Here is a 21,995-nt window from a genome sequence, read left to right on the forward strand (position 1 = left end):
CCTCCAAAGTTATTAAGAGTAAATCACAACACAAGCCAAGGTCAGAGTGGGATGAAGTGCAATGGGTAGTATGCTCACCCCGTGTCAGGCCATGAATTCAAGTTCTGCTCCTGCCACTTGCACAATTTCACAGGAGAGTAGATGAATTCACCAGTACTCTGGTCATCTTTATCCCTCAACTAAGATCATCCAAGAAACATCTTAAGCAACTCATCTGACAATGCAGAACTCGAGCATCAGCCTGAATTATGCATTTAATTCCTGACAGGCATTCAAAGAAATGATCCATTGATTCAGAAATCAGTGTGCCCCTTATCCAATGCCAGTTTTCATTCAAAATATTTCTAAACCTCAATTAAATTATTCATGCTGTAAGCTAAGACTCTTCAGATGGGCATTAAAAGATAACCTGATTATAGTGAAAACAACAAAGGAAGAGAGAAAGAAATTGAGGGGAGGTGCTCCTTGAGAAATCAGCATTTTGGTAAAATACAAGCCATAGTTTTATTTATACACACAAAACAGGACAACAATCTTTCATATTGACATTGTATCCATATCAAGTTATATGTACACTAAAACATGGCATATATTATAGCACGTCATTTCCTAACGGTGGACAAATTCTTGATTGGCATAAGTAGCACTGTTCCACTATTTCCTCTCATTTAATAAATTTACATCTGATTAAATAGTGCAAGGACAATTACATAAAAGCTATTGCAGTATGAATTCTAATTAAAAGAACATTGCTAAATGATTATCTTACACGGTGCATATCCCTATTATGTGGATAAACACAATCAAAATTGAGGTCTTCAATCTACACAACTGCATAAAACTTAAGATTCTTTAGTAAGAGACGTAAAGATATCTGGACTTGACTCTTCAAACTCATTCTTCAGTTGCGATTTTAACCAAGGATTTTTTTTTAATCTCAAAAAGACGCCACCCCTCTTTCTTGGACAGATCTGCAGCACCACGCCTCTTGTAGAAGTTGATTGAACGGTGGTTCCAATCTGCCACAATGAAATGCATGCTGCTGCAGCGGTTCTGCACAGCAGTCTGAAAACAGATCACTCTCCATATTAGTTCCATCCATCAGGCATAACATCATATAGCAATTTATTGAGTGGCTCCATTCAAAAATCCACAGTGCTGAAGGAGACCATTCAGTCCACAGAGCCTTTGACAGAACTCTCCACCTTGCCTGACTGTCCAGATTCTTCCCCATAGCCTGCCAATTTTCATTCCTTCAAGTTGTTAGCCAATTCCCTTCGGAAAGTTACTACTGAAAGCTAAATTCTCTGCCTCAGAGGCTGTAGAGACTGAGTCACCGAGTATGCTCAAGACTCAAGTTTATGTTAAAGACATCCAGGGACATTCTTATGAAGCCGATCAACCTAACCCGCACATCTTTGGACTGCGAGGGGAAATCTGAGCACCTGGAGGAAACCTACGCAGACATGGGGAGAATGTGCAAACTCATCACAGGCAGTCACCTGTGGTCAAAACTGAACCCACTTCCCTGGCACTATGAGACAGCAGTGTTAACCACTATGCTGCCAAATCCCTTACGCATCGTAGCATTTGAGTGAATCTCCTTGGCATCTTCCCAAGTACTTAACTTCCTTTCTCAAAGGAAAGGTATTCAGAATTGAACAGAATACCAAAATTAGTACCTAATCATTGATTTTAGCAAAACTTGCTCATGTACTCCACACTTCTATTTGTAAAGCAGCCAATCCTGTATGTTGCTGCAACAGCACTCTCCACTTGTTTGGATACCTTCAAGGATTTCTGAACTTTAAACCTTGGATCAATTTCTAGGCCACTTAAAAATTGTATCCTTCATTAATATTGACTCTCCTAGTCTAACTATTCTTATATATTAATGCCTTTCATCACTGCACCTTGCTTAATACAAATGAAAAGGACCTCTGGTGACTGCTGAAAATGAATGTGACCAAATGCCCATCTCACATAATAATCAGTGAGGAGGATTGAAAAGTACAATGGCTAGCACTTCAATCTAGAATAATAAAGGTGGAAGCTGTGCCACCAAATACAAGGAGTCCAAATGAAATGAGTCTAGCTGGTCTCGACCTTGTCATCTTTGTTTTATCTGCATAACTAACAACCTTAGCCAATTATAGCATTGGTTGAAATGGGCTATATCAAAATGATAACTATTACTGAGACTATTAGGAGAAGTTTTACGCTTCAAGCCATGGACAACACAGGAGACCTCAGCTTTTTTGACACCACGTTAAACTTTGGGAGAGAGTAAAAAAACCAAGCTTGCATATGAAAGGTAGTGCTATCTTATCCCAAGAGAGGATAATATTTGAGCCATGACATTTTATTTGAATCTTCTGAATTGTGGTAGGGCAAAGCAGGGGGATGTCCATAGAATCCCTGCAGTGCAGACGGAGACCATTCAACCCACTGCATTTACACTGACTCGCCAAAAGAGCATCCCACCCAGGCACATTACCTATTCTTCATAACCTTAACAATTGACACTGACAAAACATCAACATTCTGGCTGTTTTTTTTTTATCTGCCAGGAAGGCTGAAAGTACTTGGGAGAGAATGGCAAATCTGAGGTGAACTACTACCTTTCACATTGTTGGTGATTAAGATAATATATGGGAATCTCTTTTTGTTTACCTGACTGATCTTCTTCAACATTTCTGAACCAATTCCAAATCCTACAAAAAGAATGCAAACATTAGGACCCATGCAAAAGAGCTTTCAACATTCTGAGACAGGGAATGCACAATTAGTCACATCTGGACTTTGTCCTCTATAAGACAAAACAACTATTGTGGTTTTAGACTTCCCTGGGAAATCATGCCAGAGAATAACAGGCACCACTTGAAGTATGTTCTTTGATACAAAAGGTCAATCTACGAATCAAATGCGACTCTGTATCAAAGTCTTTGGCAATGATTGAACAAAAGCCCAGTGTTTAATTCTATCCAGTTGGTGGATTAACTTGTGGACTCACCTGCGCTTATTGAAGCAGACTGAAAGATGTGTTGATTGGTGATGCACAATAAGTCATCTGTTTTCTGTAAATCAAAGCTTGTAAACATATACAGACTCAGACTTGGATATCCAAGTCATGACATTCGATTCAACTACTGACATACACGCAACACTTAAATCTATCCCAGGGCAAGCCAAAAGGGATTATAGCATTACTTTGACACGTCGTCACCATCATCCAGGGCAAATACTGCAGCCGTCTGTCAGCAGCAGAACTGCACAAACAGAAAAGTTCAACAAGCAGTTACTCAGATTTGGTGGCCTTGTCCAGGAACTTTTGCCCTTTTGAATAGCGCGATTCGTTTCACATCCACTTTCAGCATAAGAACATAAGAAATAGGAGCAGGAGTAGGCCATCTAGCCCTTCGAGCCTACCCCGCCATTCAATAAGATCATGGCTGATCTGTTGTGGCTCAGTTCCACTTTCCCGCCCTCTCCCCATAACCCTTAATCCCCTCTCTTATCAAGAACCCATCAACCCGCTTCTTAAAAATATTTAGCGAGGCAGCCTCCACCACTTCAACGGGCAGAGAATTCCAGAGATTCACCACCCTTTGAGTGAAGAAGTTCCTCCTCAACTCCGTTCTAAACCGCCTCCCCTTTATCTTGAGGCTGTGCCCCCTAGTCCTACTGTCTTTTTTGAGCGGGAAGAGTCTCTCCACCTCTATCCTATCCATCCCATTCATCATCTTATACGTCTCAATGAGATCTCCCCTCATTCTTCTAAACTCTAACGAGTACAAGCCTAGTTTATTCAGCCTCTCCTCATAGCTCAATCCCCTCAACTCCGGTATCAGCCTAGTAAACCTCCTCTGCACTCCCTCCAGGGCCAAAATATCCTTGCGCAGGTGCGGCGCCCAAAGCTGCACACAGTACTCCAGCTGCGGCCTCACCAATGCCCTATACAGCTGCAGCAAGACCTCCCTACTTTTATATTCAATCCCCCTCGCTATGAAGGCCAGCATCCCATTCGCCTTCCTGACCACCTGCTGCACCTGCAAGCTGGGTTTTTGCGACTCATGCACAAGGACCCCGAGGTCCCTCTGCACCGTCGCCTGCTGCAGTTTTTCGCCACGTAAGTAATAGTCCTTCCTACCATTCTTCCTACTAAAGTGGACCACCTCACACTTGCCAACATTAAATTCCATTTGCCATTTCCTGGCCCATTCGCCCAGCCTATCTAGATCCTTCTGCAGACTCTCCACACCCTCCGCACAATTTGCCTTTCCCCCAATCTTGGTGTCATCAGCAAATTTCGACACCCTGCACTCGGTTCCCTCCTCCAGATCATCTATATAAATGGTAAATAGCTGAGGCCCCAGCACCGACCCCTGGGGCACCCCACTAGTCACCAACCGCCAATCCGAATAGCACCCACTGACCCCCACTCTCTGCCTCCTATTTGACAACCAATCCTCTATTCACGCTAACACCCTACCCCCAACTCCATGTCCCCTGACCTTCTGCAATAACCTCTTGTGAGGTACCTTGTCAAACGCCTTCTGAAAATCCAGAAAGACCACGTCCACCGGCTCTCCTCTATCCACTGCCCTAGACACATCCTCATAGAACTCCAGTAAATTTGTCAGACACGACTTCCCTTTAATGAAACCGTGTTGCGTCCGCCCTATCAAGCAATTCCCTTCAAGATGCCTCGCAATTTCCTCCTTAATGACGGATTCTAACATTTTACCTACCACAGACGTTAAACTAACCGGCCTATAATTCCCCGCCTTTTGCCTGGCACCCTTCTTAAATAACGGCGTAACATTAGCCGTTTTCCAATCTTCCGGCACTTCCCCGGAATCCAGCGACGTCTGGAAAATAACCACCAAGGCATCCACTATAACCTCCGCCATTTCTTTCAGAACCCTCGGATGCATTCCATCCGGTCCTGGGGACTTGTCCACAATCAGCCCCTCCAGTCTGTCGAGCACCACCTCTCTAGTAACAGTAATGTCATTAAGACCCTCCATTCCTACCACCTTTCCATCTCTAACACCCGGCAAATTATTCACGTCCTCCTCCGTGAAGACAGAAACAAAAAAGTTATTCAAGACCTTAGCCATATCCCCATCCCCTACCACTAGCTCCCCTTTCTCATCCTCTAAAGGACCAACGTTCATCCTAGCCAGCCTCTTCCTTTTTATATATTTATAAAAACTCTTGCTATCCTTTTTTATATTAAGTGCTAGCCCAGCCTCATAGCTTCTCCTACCCTCCTTTATCAACTTCTTTGTCAATCTTTGTTGACATTTAAACCTTTCCCAATCCTCTTCTCGCCCACTGCTCTTAGCTACTCTAAATTCCTCCGCTTTTAATTTAACACTTTCCTTCACCTCCTTCGTTATCCACGGCCTATTACCTCTCTTCCTACTGTCCTTTTTAACCATCGGAATAAATTTCTGCTGAGCACCAAGAAAGATCTCCTTAAAGATCCTCCACTGCTCCTCAGCAGACCTACCTTCCAACGCACTCCCCCAGTCCACATTTGCCAATTCTTCTCTCATCCTACCATACTCCCCTCTATTCAAACAAAGGACGCGTGTCCGGGAACCCACTTTCTCCTCCTCCATCTGCACCAGAAACTCCACCATACAATGATCACTCTCTCCAAGAGGATCCTTCACCGCAAGGTCCCTAATTCTACCCGCCTCATTACATAGCACCAGATCCAAGATAGCTCGCTCCCTCGTCGGCTCCAACACACACTGTTCAAGGAAATTATCCCAGCAGCATTCCAAGAACTCCTCCTCGAGCCCACCTCGTCCAACATGGGTCGACCAATCAATATGCAGATTGAAATCTCCCATAACTACTGCCGTCCCATTCCTGCACGCCGCACTTATTTGCGTGTTAACAGCCCGCCCCACCTCCAGATCATTATTCGGGGGCCTATAGACGACACCCACCAGCGTCTTCCTCCCTTTGCTGTTCCTAATCTCACCCACAACGATTCCACGTTCTGCTCTTTGGCTCCGATATCATCCCTTGCTACCACCTTGATACTATCCTTAATCAGCAGAGCTACGCCACCCCCTCTTTCCTCCTGCCTATCCTTCCTAAACACTTGATAGCCCTGTACATTCATCTCCCAGTCCCTGTCACCTTGCAGCCACGTCTCTGTAATGGCCACCAGATCGTATCCATTTGTGTCGATCTGCGCCACCAGCTCATCCGCTTTATTCCGAATGCTTCGTGCATTCAGATAAAGCGCTTTCATCCCAGCCTTCACCTGGACCCTATTTGCCGTAACGCCACCAATTGGGACATCCTCGGCCTCTTCCCTTACCTGTACCCTATCCTTAACTTTAGACCTCGTAGCGTCACCTACCCTCGCACCCTCCCCCCCCCTAATTAGTTTAAAGCCCTGTCTACAGTCCTCTTTACTCGATTCGCCAACACTCTGGTCCCAGCACGATTCAGACCAACCCCATCCCGCCCGAACAAGTCCCACCTTGCTGATATGGCCTCTGTTAAATCTGGTCTGAAAAATCAGCAGTGTAGCACATTTTCAGTATTGCACTGCAACATAAATCTGGATTATTCATGCTTGGCAATAGCTTTTGATCCCACCACCTTCGGAGGAATGCAGAGCAGGGCAACATATTTTCCAGTTCTGTCGAAGGGTCATTTAGACTCAGAATATTTAGCAATTTGCTCTCCACAGATGCTGCCAGAGCTGCTAAATTTATCCAGCACTTGTTTTTAAAGACCCTTGCTGGGTCCTTAAAGGTCTACGACTAGGAAATAGTGCAGGTGTCTGCATTGTGTTCTGAACATAAAAAGATGCTATAACAAATGCAAGTTGGTGAAGTAAACTAAAATCAGTTTGAATGACATTGCCATTCAAAGATTAAAAACTTGCAAACAATTGTTAGCAAACCTCTTTTCCAAAAATAATGTTTAGATTACCTCTGAATGCTTCCATTACATAGAAATCTTCAAGATATAGTAGTTTTCCAATCCAAGCATCATATGTGTAGTAATACATAGCATATCCCACAATACTGTAACCTAAAAGATATCAGATACATTAGTTTTAATGGTTGAATAATGCATTTCCAGGACATAGACAGAACACTATACAGAGTCCATACAGTCTTTTATATGTACTCCGTCAAGTATAGGCATCTTTTAGGAAATAAACATATGCACCTTTCCATTGCCTTTCATGACCTCAGGACATCCCAAAATATTTTACAGCCAATGAAGGACTTTTGAAATTGGTCACTGCTGTAACAGGAAATCTTGCAACAAATTTACACAACTCAACATCCAAACTACAACTTGATAAGCAACCATTTTAGTAATGTTGGTTACATGGCTAGGATATCAGAGATTTTCTTTATATAGTGATGGGGGATCTGCTATACCCATCCAATAAAGTTTAATGTTTCATCCAAAAGATGGCACATGCGACAATACTGCACTCGCTTGGCACTGCATTGAAGTGTCAAGCTACATAATATGCTCTATTCTGGAGTCAGACTTTTAACCCATGGCTTCTGTCTCAAAAAAAAGTGCTGCCTTTGAGAAATTTAGAGAGGGAAATCCAGAATGTGGTTGAAAGTGCGCCACCAAAAGGTGGAACAAAGTGATGGGTGTGAGTTTATATCAAAGGCCAGGTAGTGTAATGGACAAAATAAAGGCGAGTGTGGTGGATATTGTGGGAGCCACTTACAAAGAAAAAGAGCGGTGAGACCATGAATGGATTTAAATACAACAATAATTATTTTAAACATGTTTCACATCTCAGAACATCCCGAAGTGCTCCACCAGTCATTGAGTATGGTCACTGTTATGTAGAAAATGCAACCAAACATGTAAGTAACAAAACCCACAAGTAGCAATGAGGTAAAATAATCAGATCATCTGTTTTTAAATGGAGTTAGACATCTTCTTTGAAAGGTGTCCTGGGAACTTTAATATCCTCTTGAGGGAGCAGACAGTTTAAGGTCACATTATTATTAGATATCAACCATCAAAGCTTTTAAAGAACAATTTGCAGAGTGTGATGTTGCTGGTATGGCTGACAACTTATTACCCAGCCCTGGTTGACCCAAGATTTGAATCAACTGAGTGTCTTACTAAAACCACCACAAAGGATAGTTAAGGGCAACCATGTTGCTGTGAAACTGGTGTTGGCACAGGTGAGACAAGGAAAGGGCAGCAGGCTTCCTTGTCAAAAACAGATTTGCAAAGTATTTGAGTCTATACAATAAACCAACAGATTCATGGCCAATATTTACTGATATCAGAGCTGGGATTCTCCAATCCGATTATCCCTGCCAATGCTGCTAGCAGGAACAGAGAACTTGAGAGAACTGGCAGAGAACATTCCATTCACTGCAGTGGGATCAGAGAATCCCAGCATGGGTGACATTGGAGAGTTATGGCCCAGTGTTTTATTTCTAGATTTTAAAAAATACATATGAGGCAGGATTTTCCTTGCTGTATTTAGTGGTGATGGTGCATTGCTCGCTGGCAGCTAGATCTTATGGTCTTGCAATTGCCAAAGGGATTTTCTGTTGTACGCATCCTTTGCTGCCAGGTAACCTTCAGTGGGTGTGTGCCTTTTGTGGCACCTTAAGCAATAGCAAAATTTCAGGGATGAACTGTAATTAATTTTTCAAACTGCTATGGTGGGATTTGAACTTGTGTCCTCTGCATTATTAGCCCTGGTTTCTTCATTACTAATTTATAACATTACCACTATACTGCTGTACTTCTTTCTTCATTTTAAAATATACATGCTTAGAAACTACTAAACAAAAGACAAATTTGATTTTTTTTAAAAAACACAGCTCAGTAAACATTTGCCAAGAAGGTGACCAGCTCCTGGAACAGCAGCTCAAATCCTGTAACAAGTATAGATCAGGCATGTACATGCCAGCAAAAAAAAATTTTTTAAAATACCGTGCCACTATGAATTAAAGTACCCATTATTTAAACAAGTATTTAAAACTATCCCTTAACTAATGCGTTGGTTTTAACACGGCAGATCAGAAGGATGCCATGGGTCCACCTCAGATCAAATCCCAATTTTGCCAATCACAGAGTCCCACACTCTGGTAAAACTAAATTAGTCATTTCATATGACTTTCACAAAAAGTGGAATACCTAATTGTACACTTTAGCCAAGAGCACTTTTGGAAAGAGAACTGCATGCAATAAATTCTGATCTACCATGCTTTTGCTATCCTTCTTCCTCTTTTTTTAAAAAAAGTTGCAAGTAGCATGTCCCTCTGGACCTTACCTCCATTATCAAGATCATCTAATGTTTAATGGATCTTTCAGTTACCAGCCCGCCTACCCATGTACACGCCTACGGCCATGTACATGGCGAAGCTAAAGACTGTAACCTGAAGATTGGGGATAAATTAAGAGAGAATACATTCAACATTATTATTAAAAAAAGATAAGTTACATTTAAGTAAATTCAATGCATCCAGCTCGTCCCTTGGACCAAATCAACTTGACTCGATTACAAGAACAATACTCAATCATGCAGGAAACCTTACACAAATCTTCTGCTGCTACACAAAGTTGTTTTCAGGTTAATCTTAAAACAGACTGCAAAGTTGGTACTCTTCAGTCATGCTGTTAAATGCAGTTTCTTTAATTCAGCAGCAGGCCCAGCTCAAACAAGACCTTCAATGTTTCAATAGAAATTGGATCCAGGTGCCAACTTACCAATATGAAAAACACCAAACATGCTTACAAAAGAAAATTAACAACATTACCAGGAAAAGTCAGGATACAAAAATCAAAACTGCTCATCTATTCCAGGTCTATGAATGCATTCATATAATTGATAACCTCTCAACTAGTTAACCAAACAATTTCTTTGTGCATATTTCTGAAAAGGAAAGAAATCTTGTTAATAAGAAAAGAACCATCTCTCACTAGATGAACTAAGTGCTGGTTTGATATTCAGCAGTTGTGATCCCTTTTGGAAACAATATTAGAGTGAGAACTTTCACAACATCACATACAGCAAAATGAGGGTAGAGAAACAGCACACTCATTATTTAACAAGTTTTCTAGAAGCCTTTTTGTTAATATATGCTTCACACCAGGTTTTTTAAAAAAAAGCTTCCTTTATGGATTTAATCAAACAGATAATAAGGACAACATCAAAAAACAAAACTACCACGTTGATGTCAAGAAACAAAGTAAATTCTACCTTCAAGAGTCGCATGTTCCATTGGCACTTCTGCAACAAGGCAGTAATAAAACGGATGGTCTCCAAAGCCATCTTCAAGCAAATCTACAAAATTACCAACATATTCAGAACACATCAAAAGACCATCAGGAAAAGGTTACAAGATGTTTTATATTTGACTGTTGTTACCTTTTTCAGTCAACTTCACCTTAGATTCCATTTCTTCGTATTTTGCAAGTTCCTAGAAAATGATCAGAAAAGGATGAATATTTAAATCCCCAGCTCCTCAGTTATTTGATTTCAGAAAAGCGAAGTACTGGGTTTATTTTTTAAATTAATATTCTCGAGGAACTGCTTGTGGATAGCTACCCGCACAATGAGATAGGAAAAGCATAAAACAGACTGGTGAGCAAAGTTACAGCTCATAGGATAAAGGGACAGTAGCAACATGGATACAAAATTGGCTGAGTGCCAGGATGAGGAGATGCTGGTGTTGGACTGGGGTAAACACAACAAAAGAAGTCTCACAACACCAGGTTAAAGCCCAACAGGTTGATTTGTAGCAACCACCACTAGCTTTTGGAACTGGCTGTTCCTTCACCAGGTGGGTGAGACTTCTGATCTATTTGTTATCAGAATTCCCACCCACCTGGTGAAGGAACAGCCAGTTCCAAAAGCTAGTGGCATTTGCTACAAATAAACCTGTTGGACTATAATCTGGTGTTGAGACTTCTTACTGTGGAGTGCCAGGAAACAGAGAGTAGTGATCAACAGATGTTTTAGGGCTGGAGGATAGTTTGTAGTAGAGTTCTCCAGGCATCAGTGTTGGGACCCTTGCTTTTCCCGATGAATATTAAATGATCTAAACCTTGGAGGACAAGATAAAATTTCAAAATTATGGATGACATGGAACCTGGAAACATTGTGATGAACTGTAAGGAGGATAGTGTAGAACTTCAAAAAAGACAGACAAGTGGGCTGGGAGGACAAGGGCCAGACGAAGTTCTAAGTAGAAAAATGTGAGGTGACTCATTTTGGTAGGAAGACTACAGAAAGATAAAATAAAAGAGGGGGTTCAGGAGCAGAGTGACCTGGGTGTAATTGTGCGTAAACTGAAGATGACATGATAGATTGAGAGCAATTAATGAAGCCTAGGACTGTATGTTTGTTCAGTAGGATCAAGGAATAAAAGGGCATAGAAGTTATGCTGAATTTGTATAAGCCAACAGTTTGGCCTTACGAGTATTGAGCTTAGTTCTGGGTGTCGCCCTTTAGGAACAGTGCCTAGAGATCAGAGAAAGTACAGGAAAAATTTAAAAGAATGGCTCCAAGGGTGAGGAAGTTAATTATGAACTGTTTTCCTTAGAGAAAAGACTGAGAGGATATCTGACAGGAATGCTTCCATGGAAGCATTCAGAAGAGAATTAGACTTTCTGAGAAGGAAAATAGGTCAATTGTTCATTCGGAGAGACAGTGCAGACACAATGACCATCTCCTTATGCACTGTAACAATTCTGTAAAGTTACCAGCGAAATGGGAGCGGTTTGAGGAATTTCCTGCTGGTCCCTGATGTTGTGATGTGCCACCCACCTCCTCCACCACCAACCTGTCTCAAAGTTTGGGAATACATCAGACAACAACAACTTGAATATATATGTCACCTTTAACAGAATTAAAACATCCTTAGGCACTTCACAGGAGTGTTAAATCAAACAAAATATGATCAAGACACACAGGAGGTATTTCAGCAAAGATTTTGTCAAAAAGATTAGTTTCTAAGGAATGACATATTACTGAATCCTACAGTGCAGCAGGTGACCATTCGTGTCTGCACTAACTCTGACACAGCAACCCACCCAGGCCCTATCCCTGTAACCCCACATACTTACCCCACTAATCCATCAAACCTGCACATCTTGAGGCAAAAGGGACAATTTTGCATGACCAATCCACCATTGCAGGAAGCAAGAGGTTCAAGATGGAAATTTAACGCTTTAGGCTGGACCAATGGTTCCCAACCTTTTATATGTCATGGCGCACCTCTGTGCCACAAAACATTGGTGGGGGTGGTATACAGACCAAACTGTAGTGGTAATGTTGAGAAAAAGCATTGGATAGGAAATCAGAGATGCATGTGTTAAAGGAACATCTGTGATTATGGCCGACTTTAATCTGCATATAGATTGGGAGAGTCAAATTAGTCACAATAGAATAGAGGAAGAATTTCTGGAGTGCATCCAGGATGGTTTGCTGGAGCAATATGTTGAGGAACTAACAAGGGAGCAGGCCACCTTACATGGGTGTTGTGCAACGAGAAAGGATTAATTGGCAATCTACTTGTTTTGAAATTTATTAATTAGTGTCACGAGTAGCTTACATTAGCACTGCAATGAAGTTCCTCTGAAAATCCCCTAATCGCCACACTCTGCCACATGTTTGGGTACGCAGAGAAAGAATTTTTAAGCAAGGCAAATCCGCCAAACCAGCACATCTTTTGAGAAGGAAGACTGTGGGAAGAAACTGGAGCATCTGGGAGGAAATCCACACAGACATGGGGGGAATGAGCAGTCTCTGCACAGACAGTGACCCATGCCAGAGGTCGAATCTGGGTCCCTGGCACTGAGGCAGCAGTGCTAACTACAGTGCCGCCCCAGTTGTGAAAGAACCCTTGGGAACAAGCGACCATAATATGGTGGAATTCTTCATCAAGATGGATAATGATGTAGTTGATTTTGAGACCAGGGTTCTGAATCTCAATAAAATTAACTATGATGGTATGAGGCATGAATTGGCCATGATGAATTAGGTAACATTATTGAAAGGAAAGACAGTGAACAGCCAATGGTAGGCATTTAAAGAACAAATAGGTGAACTCCAGAAGTTGTTTATTCCTGTTTGACCCAAGAGTGGTAAGGAAATTGTGGCCAAACCATGGCTTACAAGGGAAATTAGAGATAGTATCAAATTCAAGGAACGAACATACAAATTGGCAAGAAAAAGCAATAGGCCTGAGGATTAGGAACAGTTTAAAATTCAGCAAAGGAGGACCAAGGGATTAATTAAGAAGAGAAAAGAGTGTGTGAAAGTAAGCTAGCGGGGAACATAAAAACTGACTTAAAAGTTTCTATAGATATGTAAAGAGAAAAAGATTGACAAAAACTAATGTAGGCCCCTTATAGTCAGAAACGGGAGAATTCGTAACAGGGAATAAAGAAATGGCTGAGGAATTAAATTCGTATTTTGCTTCAGTCTTCACAAAGGAACACATGAATAATGTACCAGAGGTGCTGAAAGAAACATGTTTTAGCGAGGAGCTGAAGAAAGAAATCAGCATTAGTAGAGAAACGGTTTTAGGGAAACTAATGGAATTGAAGGTGAATAAATCTCCAGGTCTTAATAAACTTCATCCCAGAGTACTTAAGGAAGTAGCCCTGGAAATAGTAGATCCATCAGTGGTTATTTTCCAAAATTCTTTGGACTCTGGAATAGTTCCTACAGGTTGGAGGGTAGCTAATATAAGCTCGCTATTCAAAAAAGGACAGAGGAAAAAAAACAGGGAATTATAGACTGCTGAGCCTAACGCCAGTACTGGCGAAGTTGCTAGATTTATTATCACAAGTCGACATTTGGAAGGCCATGGTATAATCAGACAAAGTCAGCATGGATTTACAAAAGGAAAATCATGCTTGACGAATCTATTGGAATTTTTTTAAGAAAGTAACTAGAGAGTTGACCAAGGAGAACCAGTGCTTGTGGTTTATTTAGACTTCCAGAAGGCTTTTGATAAGGTCTCACATAACAGACTACTATGTAAAATTAAAGCACATGGAATTGCAGGTAATGTCTTGAGACAGAAAGCTGATTAGCAGATAGGAAGCAAAGAGTATTATAATTGGGTCTTTTGCTAATTGATGTGAGTGGGCTTCTGCAGGGATCTGTGCTAGGACCCCAACCTTTCACATTTATATATTAATGATTTAGAAGATGGAACTGAATGTATTCTTTCCAAATTTGCAGATGATACACAGTTGGGTGGGAGGGAGAGCTGTGAGAAGGTTGCAGAGATGTTTCAGGTGATTTGGACAGGCTGATTGTGTGGGTATCTGCATGGCAGATGCAGTATAATATGAATAAATGTGGGGTTATCCACTTTGGTAGCCATAATAGGAAGACAGATTATTACTTGAATAGGCATAAGTTGAAAAGGGGTGGATATTCAATAAGATCTTGGTGTCCTTGTGCATCAATCCCTGAAAGTAAGCACACAGGTACAGCAGGCAGTAAAGAAGGCAAATGTATGTTGGCCTTCATAGGGAGAAGATTTGAGTATAGGGATAGGATGTTTTCCTGCAATTGTATAGGGCATTGGTGAGGCCACGTCTGGAGTATTGTGTAATTTTGGTGCCCTTATCTAAGGAAGGATGTCTTTGCTATAGAGGGAGTGCAGCAAAGGTTGATTCCTGGGATAGCTAATCTGTCATGTGAGGAGACACTAAATTGGTTAAGATTATATTCACTGGAGTTTAGTTAAGTGGTAATCTCATAGAAGCTTCGAAAATTCTAACAGAGTAGGTTCAGAAAGAATGTTCCCAATGGTGGGGAAGTCCAGAACTAGGGGCCATAGTTTGTGGATAAGGGATAAACTTTTTAGAACTGAGGTGAGGAGAAATTTCTTCACCCAGAGGATGGTGAATGTGTGGAATTCACTACCACAGAATGTGGTTGAGGCCAAAGTGTTTTCTGATTTCAAGAATAAATTAGATGTAGTTCTTGGGGCTAAAGGGATCAAAGGATATGAGAGTAAGGAGCAGAAATCAGGATATTGAATTCTATGATCAGCCATAATCAAAATGAATGGTGGAGCAGGCTTGATGGGCAGAGTGGCCTACTCCTACTTCTAGTTTCTAAGAAGATTTTGAGATATTCCTATTTTCTCTGTCTTCTTTCCTTACTGGGAATGTTGCTTTTAACATTTCCTTGTCTGTTTCTACCTCTCCTTGTCTCTCCTCTCAGGATTTTCTGAGTTTTAACTTTCTGCGCTGGCATGTGGGATCTCTGCCTTGAGCTCCAAACTCTATTGGTCACACGCATGGGTCTGGCCAACATTAAAAAAAGATCTGAACCAGTATCTGTGGCTCTTTCCCAGCTAGCATTTAATATGTGGGAGGGGACAGCCAAGATTTGTCAGATCTGGGACATGCCAACCACAGAGCTGAAGACAAAGATTGGTTTTATTACCAAAATTTTGAATCATTTTTCACAGCAGACTTGAGCGGTGATTCACAGCACACCAGCATGTGGGAACCACTGGCCTAGGCAGTTGAGTATCAGGGATGAGCGCAGGATGTCAGACACAAAATAAGGGTACTTAGCTTTGGTATTCATAGTTAGTCTGCTAATGTAGTTCTAACTAATGTCAAACATATAGCTCTTTTCAGTGACAGGTTAGCAAAAGCAGTTTTAGCATTGCTGAATCCTACACTAATAATATCCTGGGTGTTACCATTGACCAGAAAATGAACTGGCCATTCATTCCCTCCACCACTGAAACAGTGGCAGCAGTGTGTTCTATCTACAAGATGCACTACAGAAACACACCAAGGTTTCTTGTGCAGCACCTTCCAAACCCATAACCACTACCATCTGGAAGGGCAGGAGCAGCAGATTCCTGGGGAGCTCACCTCCAAGTCACCCACCATCCTCACTTGGAAACATATTGGCTGTTCTTTCACTGTCACTGGGTCAAAATCCTGGAACTCCCTAACAGCACAGTGGACGCCACATGGACTGCAGCAGTTCAAGAAGGCAACTCAACATCACCAAGGGCAAGTAGGAATGGGCAATAAATGCTGGCCAAGCCAGTGACACCCACATCCCATGACTTAATAAATAAGAAGACCATTCAGCCAATCTTGTTAGCCTTGTCAACAAAATCCACTGATTCCTCCCCCATTGATATTATTAAAGAGTCTTTAATTCTACAAAGATTTCCTATTGTCCTGCTTGTAACATTTGTTCCAAACAGTAGTCAGTGTTTTGTGCTTTCTGACATCATTCCTGACCTTGCCGAATAGTTACTATCGCCAGCCTGCATCCATATTGTGCAATGATGATTTTGTTTGAAACTGTACTTGAATTAACTATTTTCTAATTCTGCCATCAGATTGTTTGATAAAAAGGTTGCCACTCAATTAAAAAAAAAGTTTTGCAACGTCAGGATGCCCAATGTGTTTTACAGCCAATGAAGTACTTTATTGGTGTCGTCCCTGTTGTAATGTAGCAAACACACCAGACAATTTGCCACAAAATTCCACAATGCATTAATGATCTCTTTTTAGGTGTTGGATGAGGGATAAATATTAGCCAGAACACCAGGGAGAACTCCCCTACTCATCTTCAAATCATACCACAGGATCGTCAGTGTTCATTTTAAGTTTAAAATCACATTTGAAAGATGGCTCTCTACCAGTACAGCACTCCCATGACTTTCTGACACAATTTTGATTTGATTTATTGTTGCATGTATAGTTATATAGTGAAAAGTATTGTTTCTTGCATGCTATAAGACAAAGCATATCATTCATGGAGAAGAAAATGAGAGAGTGCAGAACATAGTGTAGCTATAACACAGTTATAGCTAGGGTGTAGAGAAAGAGCAACTTAATGCAAGGTAGGTCCATTCAAAAATCTGATGGCAGCAGGAAATAAGCTGTTCTTGACATAAAGGCAAGTGAGCCATGACTAACACACATTTTCTATTTTTTCTTCATAGCTACCAAGACAAACAATCACGTTGTGATCATTCTTTGCGGAATGTTTCCAAGTTGCCTTGGTACTAGAACTGAACACTATTTAAGCCATGGAACTGTATAACCTCAAGTGTGACAATCTTGGCTTTAAAGCTCTACTACTTAAACATATTGCTGCCTTGTCCTGACACCTCACTTCCTCCTCCATCCAATCTCTCCCTCTACCCGCTCAATGCCACATAATATATTATGGATAAAAAACAAGAGTTTAGCATCTTTCATTTATCCATTGGCTCAGTGGACAGGAGGTTGTGGGTTCAAGCTCCAACTCCAAGATGATACAACACAGGAGGAGGATCAAATAACTATGTCCAAGATAGGATGTGCATTTATACAACATCGTTCACGTCTATTGTGTCCCAAAAATGTTTCACAACCAACAATAGTTAAGGTGAATAGCAGAGGTAGACTTGAGAAAACCAGATAAGGAGAATAGATGAGAAGAGTGTGCTGAAGAGATGCAAGAAGATTTGTGTGGAGCAGAAACACCAGCAATGTTCAGTTGGTTAGTTCAAGTGTTGCAAATGGATGAGGGATAAATATTAGCCAGGACACCAGGGAGAACTTCCCTGTGTTGCAGGAAGGTAATGGAGGTGGTGTAGCTCTGATATTTAAGGATGACATCAGGCGGTAGTGAGAGATGATATAGGTTCTATGGGAAAAAAAAGGTTGAATCCATTTGGGTGAAAATTAGAAATAGTAAGGAGAAAGTCACTGATAGGTGTAGTTTATAGGCTGCCAAATATTGACATCATGGTGGGGCGAGAAATAAACAACGAAATAACATGCATATAAAAATGGTACAGCAATTATCATGGGGGATTTTAATCTACATATCAATTGGTCAAATCAGGTCGGCCAAGGCAGCCTTGAGAATTCACAGAATGGAATAACTTCCTTGAACAGTATCTAATGGAATCTACAATGGAGCAAGCTATCCTAGGTCTGGTCCTGTGTAATGAGACAGGAATAATTAATGATCTTACAGTTAAGGGATCCTCTCGGAACAAGCGATCACAGTATGGTTGAATTCAAAATACAGATGGAGCGTGAGAAGGTAAAATCCAATACCAGTGTCTCGTGCTTGCACAAAGGAGACCACAGAGGGATGAGGGAGGTATTGGCTAAGATAGATTGGGAGCAAAAAGCTTTATGGTGGGACAATTGAGAAATAGTGGAGGACTTTCAAAGCGATTTTTCACAGTGCTCAGCGATAAGGAAAGACTGTAGAAAAAGAGATAATCAGCCATGGATTATCTAAGGAAATAGATGAGGGTATCAAATTGAAAGAAAATGCATACAGAGTGGCAAAGATTAGTGGGAATCTAGAGGATTGGGAAATCTTTAAAGGTCAATAGAAAGCCACAAAAAAAGCCATAAAGAAAAGAAAGATGGATTATGAGAGTAAATTAGCTCAGAATATAAAAGCAGATAGCAAAAGTTTCTACAAATATATAAAACGAAAAAGAATGGCTAAAGTAAACATTGGTCCTTTAGAGGATGAGAAGGGGGATGTAATAACTGGAAATGAGAAAATAGCTGAGGTATTGAACAGGTATTTTGTGTCAGTCTTCACAGTGGAAGACATAAAGTGCCAAAAATTGATGACAGGAAGGCTATGGCAGGTGAGGACCTAGAAACTATTATCATGAAAGAGGTAGTGTTGGGCACATTAATGGGGCTAAAGATAGCCAAGTCTCCTGGCCCTTATGGAATGCATTCCAGGGTACTAAAAAAAGATGGCTCGAGAAATAGCAAATACACTAGTGGTAATTTACCAAAATTCATTCTGGGGTGGTTCCCGCAGATTGGAAAACAGCAAATGTGATGCCACTGTTTTAAAAAGGTGTACAAAAGGCAAGTAACTATAGACTGGTTAGCTTAACTTCCGTAGTAGGGAAAATGCTTGAATTTATTATCAAGGAAGAAAATAGCAAGACATCTGGGTATAAGTTGTCCATTAGTAAGACACAGCATGGGTTCATGAAGGGAAGGCGATCAGAGACTAGTGCCTTGGTATAAGTGTTGGGATCGCAATTATTTACAATTTATATAGATAAATTGGAGTTGGGGACCAAGTGTAGTGTGTCAAAATTCACAGATGATACTAAGATCAGCGGCAGAGCAAAGTGTGCAGACGATGCTGAAAGTTTGCAAAGGGATATAGATAGTCTAAGTGAGTGGGTGAGGGTCTGGCAGATGGAGTACAATGTTGATAAATGTGATGTCATCTATTTTGGTACGAATAACAGCAAAATGGACTATTACTTAAGTGGTAAAAAATTGCAGCACGCTTATGTGCAGAGGGACCTGGTATCCTTGTGTAAGAATCACAAGAAGTTGGTTTGCAGGTGTAGCAAGTAATTAAGAAGGCAAGTGGAAATTTGTCCTTCATTGCTAGAGGGATGGAGTTTAAAAACAGCAAGGTTATGTTGTAGCTGTATAAGGTGCTGGTGAGGCCACACCTGGAATACTGTGTACAGTTTGTCTCCTTACTTGAGAAAGGATATACTGGCAGCGGAGGTTCACGAGATTAATTCTGGAGTTGAGTGGGTTGGCTTATGAGGAGAGACTGAGTAAACTGCAGCTATACTCATTGGAATTCAGAAGAATGAGGGGAGATTTTTAGAAATCTGCAATATTATGAAGGGAACAGATAAGATAGAAACAGGGAGGTTGTTTCCACTGGCGAGTGAAACTAGAAGCAGGCGGCACAGCCTCAAAATAAGGGAAAGTAGATTTAGGATGAGTTGAGGAGGAACTTCACACAAAAGGTTGTGAATCAGTGGAATTCTCTGCTCTGTGAAGCAGTTCAGACTACCTCATTGAATGTTTTCAAAAATGTATCTATCCTTGCCTTGAACAGTAAAGGGTTATAGTAAGCGGATGGGCAAGCGGAGCTGAGTCCATGAAAAGATCAGCTCTGATCTTATTGAATGGCGGAGCAGGCCAGATGGCCTATTCCTGCTCCTAAGTCCTATTTTCAATGGTTTGAATGTTAAACACAATATAGCAGCAAAACCTATTCTGCTGCAATCTACATTGTGCAACTGAACAATGTTTAGCTCCACACACACTAACAATGTCCCTCTTTCTCTGCTTTGACATCATTAACAGCACACTAAGGTACAGTAACCATTTCAGACACTCCAGAACATGATGGCATGTGATAAATATTTATCTTAATGCGCAGTCACTGCGTTCTCTGATGCAATCAACTTATTGACATACAGATTTAGGGCAAAGGCAGTACTCATGGAATACTTCAGGATGTTTTAAGGTCACAAAAGGCAATATATATATATATATATATATATATATACACAGACAAGACTTTCTTCAAATAGCACAGGGGAACAAATACTTTTGAAAATCGTATCCCTTTAAACACAAAATTACATACAGAATGCTTGCAATTTTCCCCCCTGACACCACCATCGCCAACCCCCCCACCTTCCTTTGACTGATGTTTATTCCCTGTCTCTCTTTATCTGCCTATTGTACTGTGTCCATTCTCACTCCCTATAGGGTCACAATCTCTCTGCAAGAGTAACCTGCCTCTTTCCCAGTGGATCCTGAAAATCCTTCCCCTCCACCACACGCACAGTTGTGTATTCCAGTTCCCAACCACTTACTGTCTTTATCTGTCACTTCCCCCATCCCCACTGTTGATATCAGAGACAATCTCCACCCCACCCCTCCTCTCTCTTTGAATGTCTCGGCAGTCTCTGATGTTGTTGGTCTGGCTACATACTGCTTTTGATATCTCTCCAATCAGGTATAGCTGTCAGATTCATTGGAGTGCCAGAGGATGAGGGGAGACCTGATAGAGGTTTACAAGATTATGACAGGTTTGGAAAAAGTGAATAGTCACAGAGTCTTTTTCCCAGGGTCAATTACTCAGGAACATAGTTGGAAGTTTGAAATGGGGGAAAAGTTTAAAAGAGATGCAAGGAGCAAGTTTTTTCACACAGGGTGGTGAATGTCTGGAACACGCTGCCAGAGAAGGTGGTGAAATTAGATTCTATAACATTCAAGAGGCATCTGGATTGATACATGAATAGACAAGGAATGGGGGGGATATGGACCACATTGAGGCAATAAGATTAGATTAGAGAGGCACCTGTGTTGGCACAGACTTGGTGGGCCAAAGGGCTTGTTCCTGTGCAGTACTGTCCTTTGTTCAGATTCAATCTCTCCTTGCCCAGATTAAAGAGTAAGATTGGGCCAAAGTGGAACTGAGATCAGGTGAAGATATATTCAGTATTTTATTTAAGTGACTAGGATCAAAAATACAGAGGCTGAAACTGTGCTGGAGGCAGGTTCAATGGAGGATTTCAAAAGATTGGAAAGGTTTGCAGGGGCTGCGGGCAACAGGTAGGGGGGAGTTACTGCTGCAGCGAACCAGCACAGTCAGTACGGCCCGAACGTCCGCCTTGTTACGCTTTAACCATTCTCTAATCGCCATCCACAGGGGGACAAGACTAAACTGAAGGAGCTGAGAGGGGCAGAAAGCACTCCGGCTCGGAAAGAGGCTGGTGACGCGGATGTGAATCCGAAGCTCACCTTGATGAGGCGGAGGATGTCGATGCAGTCTTGGGGAGTAGCTGGTCGCACACTGTAACTGGCCATTTTCGTCTTTTAGCCTTTTTACTCTTTCTGTACACACCCCGGTATGTATCAAATAGAAACCGGGTTTTCTTCATCCGCGTCCTGCGAGTCAGCCTGGGATCACTCCCGGTGTCACTCTCGGTCTGAGCTCCGCTCCCACTAACTGTCCCGGTCGCGGTGTCACTCCGGGTTGAAGTCCGCTCTGCTGATTATAAACAAACCAGTGTCGCAAATCCGGCTCCTCCCCACACTAACACACTTCCTTCCAGTTTCTGCTCCAGCGCTGACAAAACAAGGTGGAACCACAGAAACTTTCACCTGACATGGCTCAGAAGAAAAGGCAGCCATTGATA

The 21,995-nt window shown here is 41.6% G+C and overlaps 1 protein-coding gene across 1 annotated transcript; it reads right to left on the reverse strand.

Moving 5' to 3' along the window:
• Window positions 1-490: 490 nt before the first annotated feature.
• On the reverse strand, window positions 491-21,856 carry LOC145353396 (diamine acetyltransferase 1-like). Its single transcript, XM_080204131.1, has 6 exons — window positions 21,598-21,856; window positions 10,412-10,463; window positions 10,244-10,327; window positions 6,970-7,071; window positions 2,674-2,714; window positions 491-1,065 (listed from the first exon to the last, which is right to left on the reverse strand). The coding sequence occupies exons 1-6, from the start codon at window positions 21,661-21,663 to the stop codon at window positions 895-897; spliced, it is 516 nt and encodes a 171-aa protein (XP_080060257.1). The 5' UTR covers window positions 21,664-21,856; the 3' UTR covers window positions 491-894.
• Window positions 21,857-21,995: the final 139 nt, after the last annotated feature.

Source organism: Carcharhinus amblyrhynchos, chromosome 15 (assembly GCF_965287045.1).
Source record: "Carcharhinus amblyrhynchos chromosome 15, sCarAmb.v2.hapA, whole genome shotgun sequence".
Classification (NCBI taxonomy): Eukaryota; Metazoa; Chordata; class Chondrichthyes; order Carcharhiniformes; family Carcharhinidae; genus Carcharhinus; species Carcharhinus amblyrhynchos.

Bases quoted from the DNA above. Each gene is read 5' to 3' on its own strand.
- LOC145353396 (XM_080204131.1), bottom strand. From the start codon at position 21,663: ATGGCCAGTTACAGTGTGCGACCAGCTACTCCCCAAGACTGCATCGAC. The intron at 10,464-21,597 runs GTGAGCTTCGGA...ATCATTTTCTAG, and splicing joins ACATCCTCCGCCTCATCAAG to GAACTTGCAAAATACGAAGA. The intron at 10,328-10,411 runs GTAACAACAGTC...GTAATTTTGTAG, and splicing joins GGTGAAGTTGACTGAAAAAG to ATTTGCTTGAAGATGGCTTT.